At 36.6% G+C, this 16,883-nt stretch overlaps 2 protein-coding genes across 18 annotated transcripts in view; one reads left to right on the forward strand and one right to left on the reverse strand.

The window, feature by feature from the left end:
• CFAP91 (cilia and flagella associated protein 91) overlaps positions 1–16,883 on the forward strand; it is a 51,198-nt gene that overhangs the window by 13,562 nt on the left and 20,753 nt on the right. For all 5 annotated transcript variants that reach the window (XM_087926135.1, XM_087926136.1, XM_087926134.1 and 2 more), the window contains exons 7-11: positions 169–346; positions 2,300–2,457; positions 3,168–3,350; positions 3,599–3,741; positions 4,164–4,280. In XM_087926135.1, the coding sequence (XP_087782261.1) occupies positions 169–346; positions 2,300–2,457; positions 3,168–3,350; positions 3,599–3,741; positions 4,164–4,280 (779 nt within the window). The remainder of the gene's footprint in view (positions 1–168; positions 347–2,299; positions 2,458–3,167; positions 3,351–3,598; positions 3,742–4,163; positions 4,281–16,883) is intronic.
• GSK3B (glycogen synthase kinase 3 beta) overlaps positions 1–16,883 on the reverse strand; it is a 148,959-nt gene that overhangs the window by 3,131 nt on the left and 128,945 nt on the right. The gene's annotated exons all lie outside the window — the stretch shown is intronic.

The following is a 16,883-nucleotide window of genomic DNA, read 5'->3' on the forward strand; positions in this document are numbered from 1 at the left end:
CATTTATTTTTCAATACTTCAAGGGGTATTTTTAGCTTTAGAATTTTAGCTTTAGAATTTTGCACTACACTAGAATTTAAAATAATATTTTGGCTCCTATCCTTCACAATACTGTATTTTGAGCCTTCTGTCTGTTTATTGTTTCTCGTTCTTTCCTGTTCTTTCAAGGTCATGGCCTTCCAGCAACTCAAGCAGAAGTAGAAGTAATTGAACGAGCCCGGGAGAAACGAGCCTGGGAGGCCACTCTTCCACCACTGAATGATGCTGCACACATTGCAAAACGGAGGAAAATGATGGAGGAAATGGAGAGAAAAGAGTGGGCCTTTCGGGAGGAAGAAATAGAAGAGTAGGTAGTTTTTATCTTCCTATGTTCTTACCCCCATCCTTGGCAGACGTGGTAATGGGAAGTGTGTGTTATCTGAATACTTCTTGGCCCCAAAATGCCATGGTTCAAATCATCTACATGGTCAGCATGCTGTATATTTGGTTTCTGGATTTATGATGGCCAGCTGTATTCTGCTAAACCAAGGGTGTCAAACTCAAGGCTTGTGGGCTGTATCCAGCCCAAAGGGTGTTTAGATCTGGCCTGTGGGGCCACCCTGGAAACAGCAAAGGAACGGATCATGCTACGTCTACCAGTGAAAACGGAGCTCAGGGGGGCACTTGCAGTTTCCTCGAACCCTGGTTTCGGTCATGACGGCCTCCTGCAGCCCTCTGCAAGTGAAAATGACCCCTCAAGCCAGGGCCTGTTTTTACTGGTAGAGAGTTGCAGGAGGCCGTCACAGCTGAAAACAGGGCCTGGGGAGACGGTGCACAGCCCCCCTAAGCTCTGTTTTCACTGGCAGAGAGCTAGCAAAACAAACTAAAAACAAAAAGAGAAATGTTTCCCCTTTTGCACTTGAACATCCAAGAAGGAAAGGAGAAAGGGAAAGAGGAAAGAAAAAGAGAAAGACAGAAACATGGGAAGAGAACAAAGAAGGAAAAATAAGGAAGGAGGAAGAAAGGAGAATGAAGAGGGAAGGAAAAGGAAGAACGGAAGGAAAGAAGGAAGGAAGGAAGCACTTGGCACTTGGCCACCACAGGTGCCCCCACACAAGTGATGTTGAGCTGGCCATGCCTACCTGGCCATGCCTACCCCAGTTATGCCCCTCCCCCTGAGGTTAAACACAACCCTGATGTGGCCTTCAATGAAGTCAAGTTTGACATCCCTGTGCTAAATGGAAGCAGTAATATATAATTAGAATAAAACATCGAAGAGGCAATACTTACAATATGTGTAAGCTTCTGGGTTTCTTAAAATTCTTCAAGTGAAACGCTTAAAAGGAAGACAGGAATTTTTGGCTGGTTATGAACTGTCCATATATAATTTGCATTCTGAAATGCAAATGCAGTTGAAATGTTATCCAAGGCCTTATGATAGAATATGGTGCTAACTTACAAGAAGAGCATTCTGTAAGGATTTTGGGAGGTACACAATCCTTTGCTTTTTTTAAGCTCCCATTGTTATATATAAATTTCAGGAACTGAAAAACACACAGTAACTATTTCTATGGGCTGGGTGTGTGTGTGTGTGTCTTCAAATACATTTTTGTCAGTTTTCTAGTCAGGCCTTTTCAGAAGTGGTTTGCTATTGCCTCCTCCCTAGTGGCTAAAACAAGTGACTGGCCCAAGGTTATCCAGCTGGCTCTGTACCTAAAGTGGGACTAAAACTCATAATCTTTTGATTTCTATCCGCATATCTTAACAAATACACTGATTATTTCTCTTGGTTACTGGAAACAGAAATAAGCTTGATAGTATTTATATTTGTAGGCCTGGAAATGAATTTATTAGATAATATGAGTTAATCAAAGTCAAACCCAATGATTATGGAAAGCCCTCTTTTTATGTACAGTATTCACTGTTGAGATTAAACATTTATAGGATTAGACACAGCATAAGAGAGACTGATGTTAAACTATATGCAGTCTATTAATAGTGCATTATCCTGTCAGATGTTTAGTGATCTGCCTTTGGGTTCTGCAGTCTCAGTAAACAGGTTTTTTTAAAGTTTTTGGCAATGCATGATTGGTACTACACAGTACTCTAGCTATTTGCTGTAGACATCTAAATTATGTTATTATTGATTTCTTATACACTATTTCCAATATCAGATTTTAGTAGACTTTCACATAAAGTTCTCTTGAGAATATACTTTATATCTTCAACATAAAGAACTCATGATTACTCCTTTTTACAGATAAAGGATATAATAATATTTATGCTTATAATAAATGGACATGTATTTGCTCTTTTGAAGACTGCAAGAAGTGAGACTAAACCTTCTAAAGGCCTTGCTGATGAAACGAGAAGAGAAGCACAATGAATTAAATGTCAGTTGCTTAGATACACACTGGTTTAAACTTATGCAAGAAAAAGAAAAGAAAGTGAAAAAGATTCAACACGAACACATAAAAGGTATGGAGCAAAATCATTAGATAATAAGTATATTCTCAAGAAAGCTGAAATTCCTAGCATTAATTTCTGTCTGTCAAGTGCCCAGTATCCACAAAATAATTCCTAATTATTATCCACGAAATAATCCCTAATATCTGATCATAATTTTGAATCTATAGAAATATGACAAGGATACCAAGGTAATTTTTCATTGTCAAAAAGTCAAAGAATCTTGACGTCTACAAATGCTATATGTAGAGTTGTTTTTTGTTTCTGAGACTATTCTTCACTAAATAGTTTAATGCTAGGTACATGATAGAATTCTTATCTTCAAAGTCAACTTCATCTTCTGCCAACTTATTCTCAGCACTAAATTAGTGTAATAACTTCCAGTATAGATGTCCGGTGTAGAATATATTAATACCTAAAGGTCTGAAAGGACAATAATTGGTTAGAGCTGTCCACCAGGACAGCAACACAACATGGCTAGGACTGCCTCTTTATAGTAATTAATGAATTCATTGCAGTTGACCGTGTTTGTAATTGCCTGTTTATATCTCCACATTCCTGCTCTGGGAAACCTGGCTGGTAACAAAAATGCAACAAGATATTACATTATCTCATTCTTAGCAAATGGAAATAGTAGTAGCCAGATCTCAGTCTTCAAGGAAATGAAGAGGTCAGTTGTTATATTTAAAACTGATGTAATTTTATCTGCAATTTATTTACAGCAATCAGAAGATTAATAGCCAAGGGAAAAAATGTAGAGGGAAAACTAGAGAGAAGAAATGTAATTAAGGACTACACTGAATATGAATCACAGCCTTATGCTCCATTATCAAGAATTGGCTACTTTCCAGATAATAATGCAGATCGTTATGTAGTAAAGAATTCCTTTCTCAACACCTATGAAGGTGAGCCATGTTCAAATTCATTCATTCATTCCAGGATCACTGTGTCCTATACAGAGCTGCCAGTGTGGGAAGTTAGATTCACATGCATCCTTGTGCATTAGTACTCCATTGAAACAAATAGAAATACTCTTATGGATGAGAAAAACTCCATTTATGAAGGAGTCACCTTGGACAAAAGAGGTTAGTTCTCTTGCATCAATGTTAAAACATACCTTCTAGTTTCTATGTACATCTTCTATTTTTCTCAGGATTACTTGAACTAGAAGCATTTCTGCCTGATTCCGTTACACAGCCCCGAACTGAAGCTCCCAAACCGAGAAGCTTAACCACAAAAGATGGATTCACTAAGCGGTCTGCTAGACTAGAGATGGAATTAGCACAGGTTTACCAGGTATTTTATTTTCTGTCAGGCCATTTCAACTTTTGGTGGATGACATCCACAATATGTGGCCTTTTTGGTTTTGGGAATGTAACTTGTAGTAAGAAATCAAGAAAAATTATAGATTCAAAACATGTCAAAAACATGTTATTTATTGCTAATTTTCAGTGTTATATTATCTTCTCTCATTCTGTTTTCATTTCTATTTCATACAGTCTTTTAAACTGGGGAAAAACATTATATTTTCTCTAGGTTGTCTCCTCAAAATTCCTTTTTATTACATTGTAAAAATATAGGAAATTTCAATCAGAGATTGTCTATAAATATAGTAAAATGTATGAGTAATTTTATTTACTATGAACATAGTAAATAAGAAAATAATGTTGGGGCCAATTAGATACAGACTGATTTTTCATATTATACAACTTTTCCAGACACTGCAAGACAGAAAAGATCATGTTAAGAAGCCACGCAAGCCACTACGTTTTCTTCAGAGGTTATCAAAGATTTTGCCTCGCCCACCCACTCCAGAATTGGAAATACCATCACTAGTAGGTTATTATTACCTTTTATTGTTAGAGTACAACATGTGTACAATGAGATTGGTTGAGCCTCCCTTCATACACCCCCCACACACACACAACTCACGGTGAGGACAGGAGTCCCTAACCTAGACCCAATCTTATTACCTTATGTGAACTTGTTGCATAATGCGCCGGCCCCGCAAATTATGTTGACATGAAGTTATTTTCTGTTCAGAAGTCTGACAGCCCACAGGTAGAAACTGTTCTTCAGCCTGTTGGTGCGGCTGGCTATGCTTCTATATCTTCTACCTGATGATAGGAGAGTGAAGAAGTGCTGACCAGGGTGTGAGTCGTCCCTGAGAATTTTCCTCACTCTTCTAAGGCAGCGAGCCCTAGCGAGGTCATCTAGTGGTATCAGGGAACAGACCACGATGTTTTGTGCTGTGCTCACCACCCTCTGTAATGTTTTTCTATCCATGGCTGTCAAGCCAGCATACCACACCGTAATACAATATGAGAGGACACTTTCTGTTGTGGATCGGTAAAAGGAGGTAATCAGTCATTGTTCCACTTTATTCTTTCGCAAGACCCTAAGGAAATGGAGTCTCTTTTGGGCCTTTCTGGCCACCTGGGTTGTGTTGATTTTCCAGGTGACATCTTCGCTGAGGTAGACCCCCAGGAATTTAAAGGAGGAAACTCTCTCCACACAGCTCCCCTCAATGTAAAGTGGGGCGGGTTCCTCTCTCCTCTTCTGGAAGTCTAACGCCATTTCCTTTGTCTTGCTGAAGTTTAGGTGCAGGTTGTTTTCTAGGCACTATGAGGATAATTTTTGAACCTCCCCCCTGTATGCTTTTTCGTCTCCACCTGTAATGAAACCCAATACAGTAGTATCATCTGCAAACTTAATGATCACAGTGGATGGGTCAGATGATACACAATCGTGTGTACAGTGAGTACAGGTAGGGACTGAGCACACAGCCCTGTGGGAAGCCAGTGCTAAGCTTCAGGGAGGTGGATGTGACAGACCCAGCCCTCACTGTTTGTGGTTGGTCCCTCAGAAAGTCTTTTTTTTTTAATTTTTATTTTAACAACAAAACAACATAGACATACCACATAAAACATAAAATATCATCCTTCATAAATTTACAAACAGTGCATCGATTGGTTTGCCACTTTTTTTGTGCATCCATTTCCTAGTCACTAATATAATTATATTACATAATAGCTCATATTATCAATCAATAATTGTATAACCTAATATCATCACTAAAAAAATCATTTATCTATAATTTTGTTAATTCATATTTTAACGAGATAACGATAGTTTACTTAGTTTATTTTGCAATAAATCATAAGATCATACCAAATCTATCTTGATAATGTTTTATAAAGATAATATCAAGAAAAAAAAGGAAAAAAAATTTTTTATGCTAAATCTGAATATTCTATTATTATGTTTTATTATCTAACCATTGATAAAAAAGATCCCAAACTTCATAAAATTGTTTATCTTCTTGTTCTCTAATTTCAAATGTCAATTTACTCATTTCAGCACAATCCAATATTTTCTTAATAATTTCTTCCTCTGATGGAGTTTTCTCACTCTTCCAGTTTTTAGCAAATACAATCCTAGCCGCTGTTAATATATTTACAATCAAATACTTCAAATTTTTATTATATATATCAGGTAAGATTCCCAATAAAAAAATCTCTGGTTTCAAGTCTATCTGTGTCTTTGTCATTTTTTCCAACCATATGCGAATCTTAGTCCAATATTTTCTAGAGTCCTCACAAGTCCACCACATATGGTAGTATGAGCCAGGTATCTGATGACATTTCCAGCACTTTTCAGATTTGTTCTTAAACATTCTTGCAATTCTTGTCGGGGGAAAATGCCACCTGTAAAACATCTTATACAAGTTTTCTTTATAAGCTGTTGACATTGTCATTTTATAATTTTGAGACCACAATTTTTCCCATTTCTCCAAATCAATCCCATATCCAAAATCCCATATTCTTCCCCCAAACAACCATCATTTCTTTAACTTGTTCCTCCTCTAATAAAATTTCCAACAAATAACTGTATACATTTTTAATCACTTTTTCATCAGTACCTGTCAAGATCCCTCCGCTTTAGAATCTGTAAGATACCTTGAATGTATTTGCGCATATGAAAACCAATTCATCTTTATGCCTTGTTCTTCTAGTTTTTGCATTGTTTTAAGTTCACTGTTTTCATCCAATATTTCCCCATATCTAACTGTTTGTTCCTTCTCATATATTATAGGATAAGAAAAGGCTTCAGTAGTTGATAACCAGACTGGGATTTTCAAATAACATTTTCTCTTAATTTTCTCCCAATTCAACCATAAAGACTCCCTTATATAATGCCTTCTAAAATAGCCCTGCAATTTAGTTCCCTTATACCACAGAAAAGCATGCCATCCCAGTAATAAATCATGTCCTTCTAATGTCAACAATCTATTCTTTCTTAATGTTATCCATTCTTTAACCCACATTAAATTTGCAGCTTGGTAGTACAACTCCCAATTCGGAAAGCCAAATCCTCCTCTAATTCTAGCATCTTGTAGAAGTTTTAATTTTATTCTGGCTTTCTTACCTTGCCATATAAACTTCAACACAATTTTATTTAATTCTTCAAAGTAATCTTTACCAAGCCTGATTGGTATGGTTTGGAACAAATATAAAATTTTGGGTAAAATATTCATCTTGATTGTTGAAATTCTACCTATCAATGACAATTGTAGATTTCCCATTTCTTCAAATCAGATGCTATCTGTTGTTTAAGTTTAATATAGTTATTCTCTTTCAATGTAGTACATCTTGATGTCAAATGTATCCCCAAATATTTAACCTTATTCGTAACTTGAATTTTCAATAAATCTGCCAGTTCATCTCTTTGTTTTAATAACATATTCTTTGTCAAGATCTTTGTTTTATCTTTGTTTATTTTCAAGCCCGCCATCTCACCATACATCTCTATCTTTTCCAGTAGCTTTAAAGCTGTTCCTAGAGGATCTTCCAAAATAAAAACCAAGTCATCCGCAAAGGCTTGCAATTTAAATTCCTCCTTCTTAATTTTCATTCCTTTTATATTTGGATCCTCTCTAATGTTTCTATTCAGCACTTCCAAAGTCAATACAAATAACAAAGGTGATAATGGGCAACCTTGTCTTGTGCCTTTTCTTATATTAATAGAATCTGTAAAATCTCCCTCTATCATTACTCTTGACGTTTGTTTATCATATATGGCTTCTATTGCTTGAATAAATTTTCTAGCAAAGCCCGTCTGTTCCAATAACAAAAACATGAATATCCAGTTCACATTATCAAAAGCCTTTTGGGCATCTAAAAATATCAAAGCCATTTGTTTTTCAGGATGCACCTCGTAATATTCCAAGGTGTCCAGAATTACCCTCATATTATCCCTAATTTGTCTCTTTGGCAGGAATCCATTCTGGTCAGGATGAATAAAGTTATTTAGGTATCTTTTGAGCCTTTCTGCCAAGATGGAAGCAAAGATTTTATAATCTGCATTCAGTAAAGAAATAGGTCTATAGTTCTTAATTTGTGATGGATCGGCCCCTTCTTTTGGAATAAGTGTGATATAAGCTTCTGACCATGTTTTGGGTATTTTCTTATTTAACATGGCTTCATTCATAACTTCTAACAGTGGAGTGCTCAACGATTCTTGTAATGTTTTATAAAATTCTGCCGGGAGCCCGTCTGGGCCTGGTGCTTTTCCATTATTCTGCCTATTAAATGCTTCCGTTAGTTCCATCATTGTTATAGTAGTTTCTAACATTTTTTCAGTCTCTTCAGATATCTTAGGTAGGTTAGCATTTTGTAGATAAAGCTTAATTCTTTCCTCATCAAAATCCTCCTGCTTATATAATTGTCCATAAAAGTCTCGGATAATTGTCTTTTTCTCCTTATTACCATAACACATTTGGCCTTGATCATCTATTAACTGTACTATTTTCCTAGATTCTTTCTCCTTTCTCAATTTGTATGCTAGCCATCTACCTGGTTTATTTGCATCTTCAAAATAGTTCTGTTTAGCACTTCTAATTTTTTGTGCCAATTCTTCTTTCCCTGCCTGACCCATCTTATGTTTAATTATATCCATTTTGAATTTAATATCTTTTTTCTGTGGCATATTCTGCAATTCTTTTTCCAGTTTTTTATAATCATCTTCTAAAGCTTTAATAGTTTGCCTCTTCCTAATATTCTTTTTTTTTGTATAATCCATTATTAATCCTCTCGCATATGCCTTCATTGTATCCCAAACATTCTGCATTGAAGTATCTTCTTTTTTATTTTCACTGAAGAAGAAAGCCAATTCTTTGCCCATCCATTGTGTAAAGTCTTTTTCCTTTAAAATAGCATTGTTTAATGTCCATCTAGATCTTCTTCTTTGTCCTTTCCATTTAATTGTCATTGGATTATGGTCTGCCCATATACCTGTTTCTATATTTATTTCTTGCATGTTAGATATTAATTCTGATGAAGTCCAAATCATATCTATTCTGGACCATGATAAATGTCTATTTGAATAAAAAGTATATTGCTGGGTTTTACCTTTTCTTTCTCTCCATATATCTTTTAAATTTAATTCATCTACCATTTAAAAAAAGAATTTAGGGAGAGTCTTTCTATTTTGTTTTAATGCTGTTGCTGTATAGTCCAATTTATTATCTACAATTCCATTAAAATCTCCCATCATAATTATATTGACATGGTCCAGTCCAATTGATTTCATATGTAACTTTTTATAAAATTCTTCTTGTTTATCGTTTGGAGCATAAATTGCAACAAGCAGTGTTTTTATATTGTTATCTACTATTTCAACCATTAATACTCTTCCATCTTCATCAGTATAAATCAATTTTGCTGCAATAGTTTCTTTAATATACAGGACCACTCCTCTTTTCTTACAGTTAGTCAAGGAAGTAAAAATTTTCCCCAGTTTTGGTCGTACCAATAATTGTTGATGTTGTTTTTTAATATGTACTTCTTGTAGGCAAATTATATCAAATTTTAACTTCTCTAATTTATGAAAGATTTTTCTTCTTTTAATAGCTGAGTTCAATCCATTTATATTCATAGAAATCAATTTTTTTCCCTCCATGGTTATGTTTTGTATTTAGGTCTAACAGTTCTCGTAGATCTTACTTCACGTTGTTCTTTGGTCTCCATTTGTCCACCTACCGCACCTTCTTCATTCCCCGTTCTCATCTGGTCTTCTTGAGGCTCAGTTGAAATGGTCTCTTTTTCTGTCTCTATTTCTCTTCTTCCAAAAAATTCATTGTAGAATATTTCTGCTTTCTCAATTGAGTCAATTCTGTGTCTCTGTTCTTGCCATATAAACATTAATCTTTCTGGGATCAACCATCTATAATTCACCTCTTTTTCCAATAACTTTTTGGTCAAAAATCGATATTCTCTTCTCAGCTCTCTCACTCTTCTGGGCACTTGTTTTAAAACCACAATCTCTTTACCTTTGTATTTCAACACCTTATCTCTTGCGACTTGTAACATTTGTGTTTTAATAGTCTTTTTAGTAAATCTGACATGAATCTCCCTTGGTAGCTTATTCCTCATCGCATATCTTGTGAAGACACGATATATCTCATCTACTCCGTCCATCATCTTTTCCTCTGTTATCTCCAAAGCTCCAGCCAGAATTTCTATCATTACAGCCGCCAAATCTTGTCCTTTTTCTTCCTCTATATTTTGAAATCTGAGATAAAATTCTGATCTATCCATCTCCCACTTCAACATCCCAGTTATATCTTGTTACACCGTTGTTAATTTGCTAACAATATTTCCAATTGTCTCATCTCTTTGTCTTTCTCCTCAATTTTTTGGAGTCTCTCCTCCTGTTTCACCATCATTTGTTGAAAATTTTCAATTTTTTTGTCAGTCTTCGCAATTCTTTGTTCAAGACTCTCTGTTCTTTGGTCAATACTCGTTTTGAGTTCTTGTATTCCTTGTATAATTGTCGCTAGGTCCATTTGTACTTTATCTTGCTTCGCCATTATCGATAGTCGTCCTCCAGTTGATGGAGAAGCAGGAGCAGAAGTTGAACTGCCAGAAGGTAAAGTTTTCTTACTCATTTGAATAACTCAGGATCTTTAAGCTCCTTTAATCCAATTAATAAGGTAGCCAATTATAATCCAGTTGGGAAGAAGAAAAACATTTAAAAAAAACCAATAAAAAATAAAGAGTCCAGGATTAAAAAGAGAAGGAGAAAAAGAAGATTAAAAAGAAAAAGGAGGAGATTCTTCAGGTTCTTCTAAACCTTAATCCTATTGTGGAATAGTCAATTATAATTCAAAAATAAAAATTAAGAATAGTAAAAAGAAAAAAGAAAAAGAGAGTAAGACCCAATAATATTAAAAAGCAATGATAAAAAAAGAAGAAGAAAAAAAGAATTCTTCAGGTTCTTCACACCTTAATCCAATTATAAGGTCTCAAAAAAATAAAAAATAACCATAAAAATAAATAAGAAATGAAAATAGAAAAGGCAAAAGTCCCAATAAGAAAAAATAAAAAATAAAAATATTCTGAGGATTTCCCTTTAAGAAGAAAAGTAAAATGAAAAATAAAGTCAAACAAGAGAAAAAAAAATAGATATACAAATATTACAAAATACTGTGGGATTGAAGAGGAGGGAACAGCTAAAAGAAGGTAAAAAAGAAAGCACACTGCATCTTATTTAGTTATCCAAGGCTCTTATTATGGCTTCTCCACAAATTCCAAAGCCAAACTTCAAGTACTCAATTAATAATAGAAGTTCCAAAGAACACCTGTTAAAACATTCTCCAGTGTTCTTCCCTCTATCTTATCAAGTTCCAGTGTCCTTGAGAAAGGATTTCTTCACAGCCCTCTCAACTTCCAATAAAGTATTTTCAAGCCTCTAGTTGGCAGTGTTACAAAGTTTCTTTAATCCACTCCCCCTTCTTTCCCAAAAAAGCCTAATAAAAAAAAGGAAATATACATGTATATATATATATATACTTAAGGGGGAAAAAAATTACTAAAGGGAGCCTTTGTTCCAAAAAAAAAACTATTAACAGTCAAAAGGGGGAAAAAAGAAAGAAAAATTAGGTGAATATAAGAGAAAAAACCAGTCTAGTTACAGTTACTAAATCACAATGGAAATTCAATGAAAACAAAAGTAGAAGTAAAAAGCCAAGCCTCAGTTTGACGTTCTCTTTAAAAAATCGCCGCTAAATCAGTTTCATAAGTTTTTGTCCAAAGTCTTACAGGATTCTTCTCATTTTAGAGTGTCCTTAAGTCCCCCCCCAAAAAAGATTCTCACCAGCCGATGCACTTTCTCTTTCTGCCTCTTCCTTCCGGAGCTGTCACAGCTTCAGCAGCTTAAAGGCTGCCTCTCCGCCGATGGTAAAAGGGCTTCTTCTGGATCAACCAGGGACTTTGTGATGTCCCTGGGATCAGCAGAACGCACCCCTTACTATCACCGTCTCTACGGGACGGTTTAGGTCCATTAGGACCAACCAGGGGCGAAGATATCAGCTGCAATCTCAGAGCCCTGAGATTGCAGCTGTATTGCAGCGACGTGGCTCCACCTTCTCCCCCCTCAGAAAGTCTTTGATCCAGTTGCAGGTGGAAGAGGAAAAATCCAAGTCAGTCAGCTTTCCGATAAGGATGCTTGGCAGAATAGTATTGAAGGCTGAGCTGTAGCATACTGACATAGTTCCTGGATTTCTCCAGATGGCTCACTACAGAATGTAAGGCAGTAGCTATGGCGTTGGAACTCTATGGCATGCCCTAAGGTGTTGGAGAACCAGTCTTTTGAACACAGCATTGACTGTGTTCCTCATGTTGCCCTTATAGTTAGTTAGGTGCTGCAGTCCTTGCCACACCTGCTTCAGGTTCTTATCTGCTAGGTGGTTCTCCATCTTATATTTGTATTGTTGATTTGGCATCTTAATGCGTCTTCTAAGATTTGCCCTGGCCTCTCTCTATATATCCCTGCTCCCTGCCTTAAAGGCAGAATCCTGGGCTCCCAGAAACGTCTGTACCTCAGCAGTCATCTAGGGTTTACTATTCCCCTAGACTGCGATGCACTTGTCCTTTGCTACACTGTCAGTGCATACTTTGATGTAAGAGAGTACAGCATATCAGTGTATTCATGCAGGTCTTGATGTTCAAATATACTCCACTCAGTGGTTTAAAAACAGTCCTGCAGCTGACTGAGAGCACCCTCTGGCCAGATTTTAACTGTTTTCATGACTGGCTGAGGTGTAGTGTTGATTGTAAAAGCTTGGCTTAGTTCTAAAATCATTTATAGGTGGAACCTATTATTGCATATGGATGCAGGTTAGAAGAACATACGTGAGATCATCATCAGGTTTCACATCAGATATAAACTCAGATTGACAAGGAAAGATAAAACACCAGTAGCACAGATGAAGTGAGGTGGGGGTGGAACAGAAATACATGTACAAAAGATGATCACAAAAAAGCCAGAGAGTATGCATTTCTCATGTAAGGATGACAGGATGTTCAAACCAAAAAAGTCGGGTTGGTCCATAGGGGAGTTGCAGAACACCAAGAGTCAGATAATAGAATCCCCAAATCAGTGAGCTTCCGAATGAAATCTAGGTTACTTTCTTATATTTATGCTTCTTTTATTGCTGCCTCTTTTTCTTCACAATCTCCTTTAATGCTGACTTTCCTCCATTCAGATCACCACTTACTGTTACATTTATTATTACTCTGATTCTTTTTTAATTTTAATTCCAATATGTACTTCCTAAAGACAATTTTAAGTTTTTCTTTTTATTGTTTTATTTGAGACTACCAAGTGGAGCATATTCAAACATTTTGAGCTGCAAGAATACACTGATGCTGTTCTCTCATATATTACAACATACACAGACAATGTAACAGTGAATAAGAGCATCAGAGTTTACAGTTACCATAAATCCTGGATGTCAGCAGAGGTACAATCACTCCTGAGAACCCGCAACTCCACCTTCAAGGCAGGAAACAAAGACGAATACAACAAGGCCAGGGCAAACTTTAGGAGAGGCATCAAGGCAGCTCAACAGAAATATAAACAAAAGGGAGAGAAGCATCTGGCAGATGAAAACTCAGGACAGGTGTGGCAGGGGCTACAACATCTAACCAATTACAAGGGCAATACGATAAAAACAGCCAAAGTTGATGCCATGCTGGTGGAGGAGCAGAATAGCTTCTTCGCGCAGAGGATAATAGACCTGTCTCTGTGGCTCTAGCCCAAAGGCCCTCTAATTTCCAGCCACTCACCTTGCATGAACATCAAGTGAGAGCTGTGTGAAGGCCGTAAATCCCAGCAAAGCTGCAGGTCCAGTCAGGGTGCTGGGGATAGTGGTTAAAAACCTGCGCTGCAGGTTAATAGGGGTCCTGACAAGAATCTTTAACATCTCCCTACAATTGGCTAGAGTTCCATCATGCTTGAAAGCAGTCAGTTCCGGTTCTGAAGAAAGCAGCTATAAACAGCCTGAATGACTATAGACCCCATTGCACTGACATCTATAGTAATGAAGTGCTTTGAGAGACTGGTCTTACAAAAACCTCAGGTCCTGTCTTCCATTGAATTTCAATCAATATCAGTTTGCTTATAGAAGCAACAGGTCGATAGAGGATGCCATCGTCACTGCTCTACATACTACACTGAGACACCTTGATAATTATGTCAGAATGCTTTTTATAGACTATAGCTTGGTCTTTAATACCATCTTACCAGGCTTCCTCACTGAAAAGCTGAATGACCTGAATTTCCCTCCCCTCACTTGTGATTGGATTAAAAACTTCCTGAAGGATCATCCACAAATAGTAAAGGTTGGGTCCTTTACATCCTCCACCCTGAAGCTCAGCACAGGCTCCCCTCAGGGCTGTGTGCTCAGCCCCTACCTATACTCGCTGTATACACATGACTGCATATCCTCTGATCCATCCAACATCATAACAAAGTTTGCAATGCTGCTGGGTCTTATAACTGGAGGGAACAAATCAGCATACAGGGAAGAAGTCCAGAAGCTGTCCACATAGTGTTTAAAAAACAATTTACTTTTAAACACTACAAGACAAAGGAGATGGTGCTGGATTTCCAGAAGCACAGAGAGGAACCTGCCCACTTTATATCAAGGGGGGCTGCATGGAGAGGGTTTCCTCTTTTAAATTCTTGGGAGTGCTTATTAGTCAAGACCTCACCTGGAAAAATAACACGTCCCTGGTGGTTAGGAAGGCTCAACAGAGACTTCCATTTCTTTAGAGTCCTGTGGAAAAATCAGGTGGAACAACGGCTGATGACCTCTTTCTATCAGTCTACGATAGAAAGTATCCTTACATACTGTATAACAGTATGGTACGCTGGTTCAATAGCTGTGGGCAGGAAGGCACTACAGAGAGTAATTAATTCGACACAAAAAACCATTGGTTGACCCTTAACACCACTAGATGAGATCGCCAGGCCTCATTTCAGCAGAATAAGGAAGATACTTAGGAACGATTCACATCCTGGTCAGTGCCTTTTCTCACTTTTACCATCAGGCAGAAGACACAGAAGTATAGCCAGCCGGACAAACAGGTTTAAAAACATGGGCTGCCAGACTCCTAAATACAACTACAATCACTCCATGCATATATGGAAACATATGATGGGTTTTTCCCTAATTAGTTGTATAAGATCCATTTTCTATATTATTCATGTTGTATTTTTGTTATGGTTAGCGCCAGCAGAAGCAAAATCAATTTCATTGTACATATGTACAATGACAATAAAGTTATTGTTGTTGTTAGTCACTATTTGGCTAATTATTTTTTATTTATTTGCATCCCATATTTATCATTTCTACAAATAACTCAAGGCAGCAAACATATCCAACACACTTTTCCTATTTTCCCCACAACAGCAACCTTGTGAGGTGCTTTGGGCTGAGAGAGAATGACTGGCCCAAAGTCACTCAGCTGGCTTTCATGAGTAAGGCAGGATTTAGCTTTTAGGGTAATTTAGGTACCAACTGCAAATTAAAGCGCAAACAGAAGCTTCACTCTTCATGGAACAAGAGCTTTTACTAACTGGATCTGAGAGAATCTTCTCTGTCCTCTATCCCACTGCTCTGATAGTATTTCATTTTTGCTATCTACCATAATATGTTTATTGGTGACAGGAAGCCTGCAACTCCCTTATTAACATTTCTGCACAGTAACAAACTGTTGGGTCCTCACCCTGTAGTTTATTCAACAAAAATATGTTTTTGAAATCCACAAATAAAACTAATTAAAAAGCAATCAATATAAATATAAATAATATTTGAGGGTAATGATTTACAAGCAATCAAATAATCAATTGATATTCAATACTTTAAACTAAGAGGGATCTAAAGCAGTTAATAGCCTAAAAACTTAGCCTGCAATGATCAGTTTCCTAGTTTAGAAATAGAGAGAGACAAATCGATACAGCAAGTTTAAGAAAAAGGAGAAGTGGCAATTGCAGATAATGGGCTCATGGGAGAAATGTAAGAAAAAGGACATAATAGAGAAAAGGTTATTTATTTATGATCAGTCAGGAAAAATGAAAATGTATTACTTGCCCTTATCTACACACTTTTGGAAACTGACTTGGCTTATTTTGGAAAAAGAAACAGGGACCAGAGAGAAGTCACCCAGTTCTTCTCTGATTTATTGGAACATGAAAGACTTTTTTGTTTTCTTTGGAAATTTTGCAAATAAAAGAAAGCAAAACCAAGCATTTCAAGAAATCGGCAATACTTTTCCAATCAGAAACAGAAGAACTTGAAAAATATGCTTTGTTTTCTCTTTCCTAGATTGAGAAGAAAAATAAAGATTTTTTTTTAACACAATGAGTACTGAGCAACCAGTTTTGTTAATTATTATTTTAGTCAAAAGGCTGTAATGAAACAATCCGGTTTGTCATAATCTATAACATGATAAATTTGAAGAGTGAAATTACAGATTATTCCAGTGCCAACATTAGTCTATTCATTCACATTCAACATGCAAAAAAGAAAAACATGCATACAAATTGTTATCTATGTAGATTGAGGGTCAGAGAGAGTGTTGAATGGATAAGGAAAGCTGTATCTTGAAAGAGATCTTATGAATATAAAATTGAAAAAATAGTGATTAATGAAGGACTTGGTTTTTAAAGGCTTTATTTGCCAAAAGGAATCCAGGTTCCATTCTTGTATTATCAATTGAAATGGAGAGGTGGGGATAAGGTATGATATATCTTAGAGTTATATCTTCGCTTAGAAAGGTCAGCCTTCAGTTTCCTTAAGGATCATTTTACTCCCTATTACAGACAGGATTTTTTTGTTTCTTTGCTGAGGGCACCTTGTTTATTTACTTGGTGAGGGTCTCTTTACAAATCATCCTACCTGACAGTCAGCTGTCTTCTACTACCACACAAGGAAGCCAGCTTTCACTCTAGGAGTGTGCTGTTTGCTGCAACCAACACATTTGGCCTTACGATTTACACTGGAACATTGAGACAGTACATTGAGCCAATTAGGACAGCAGTTTAGGGAGAGGCAGCGAACAGCAGCTGATAGCAGTTGCTTGTTTTGACTT

This window comes from Pseudonaja textilis, chromosome 2 (assembly GCF_049901715.1).
Source record: "Pseudonaja textilis isolate UNSWEBS1 chromosome 2, rPseTex1.2, whole genome shotgun sequence".
NCBI classification, from domain to species: domain Eukaryota; kingdom Metazoa; phylum Chordata; class Lepidosauria; order Squamata; family Elapidae; genus Pseudonaja; species Pseudonaja textilis.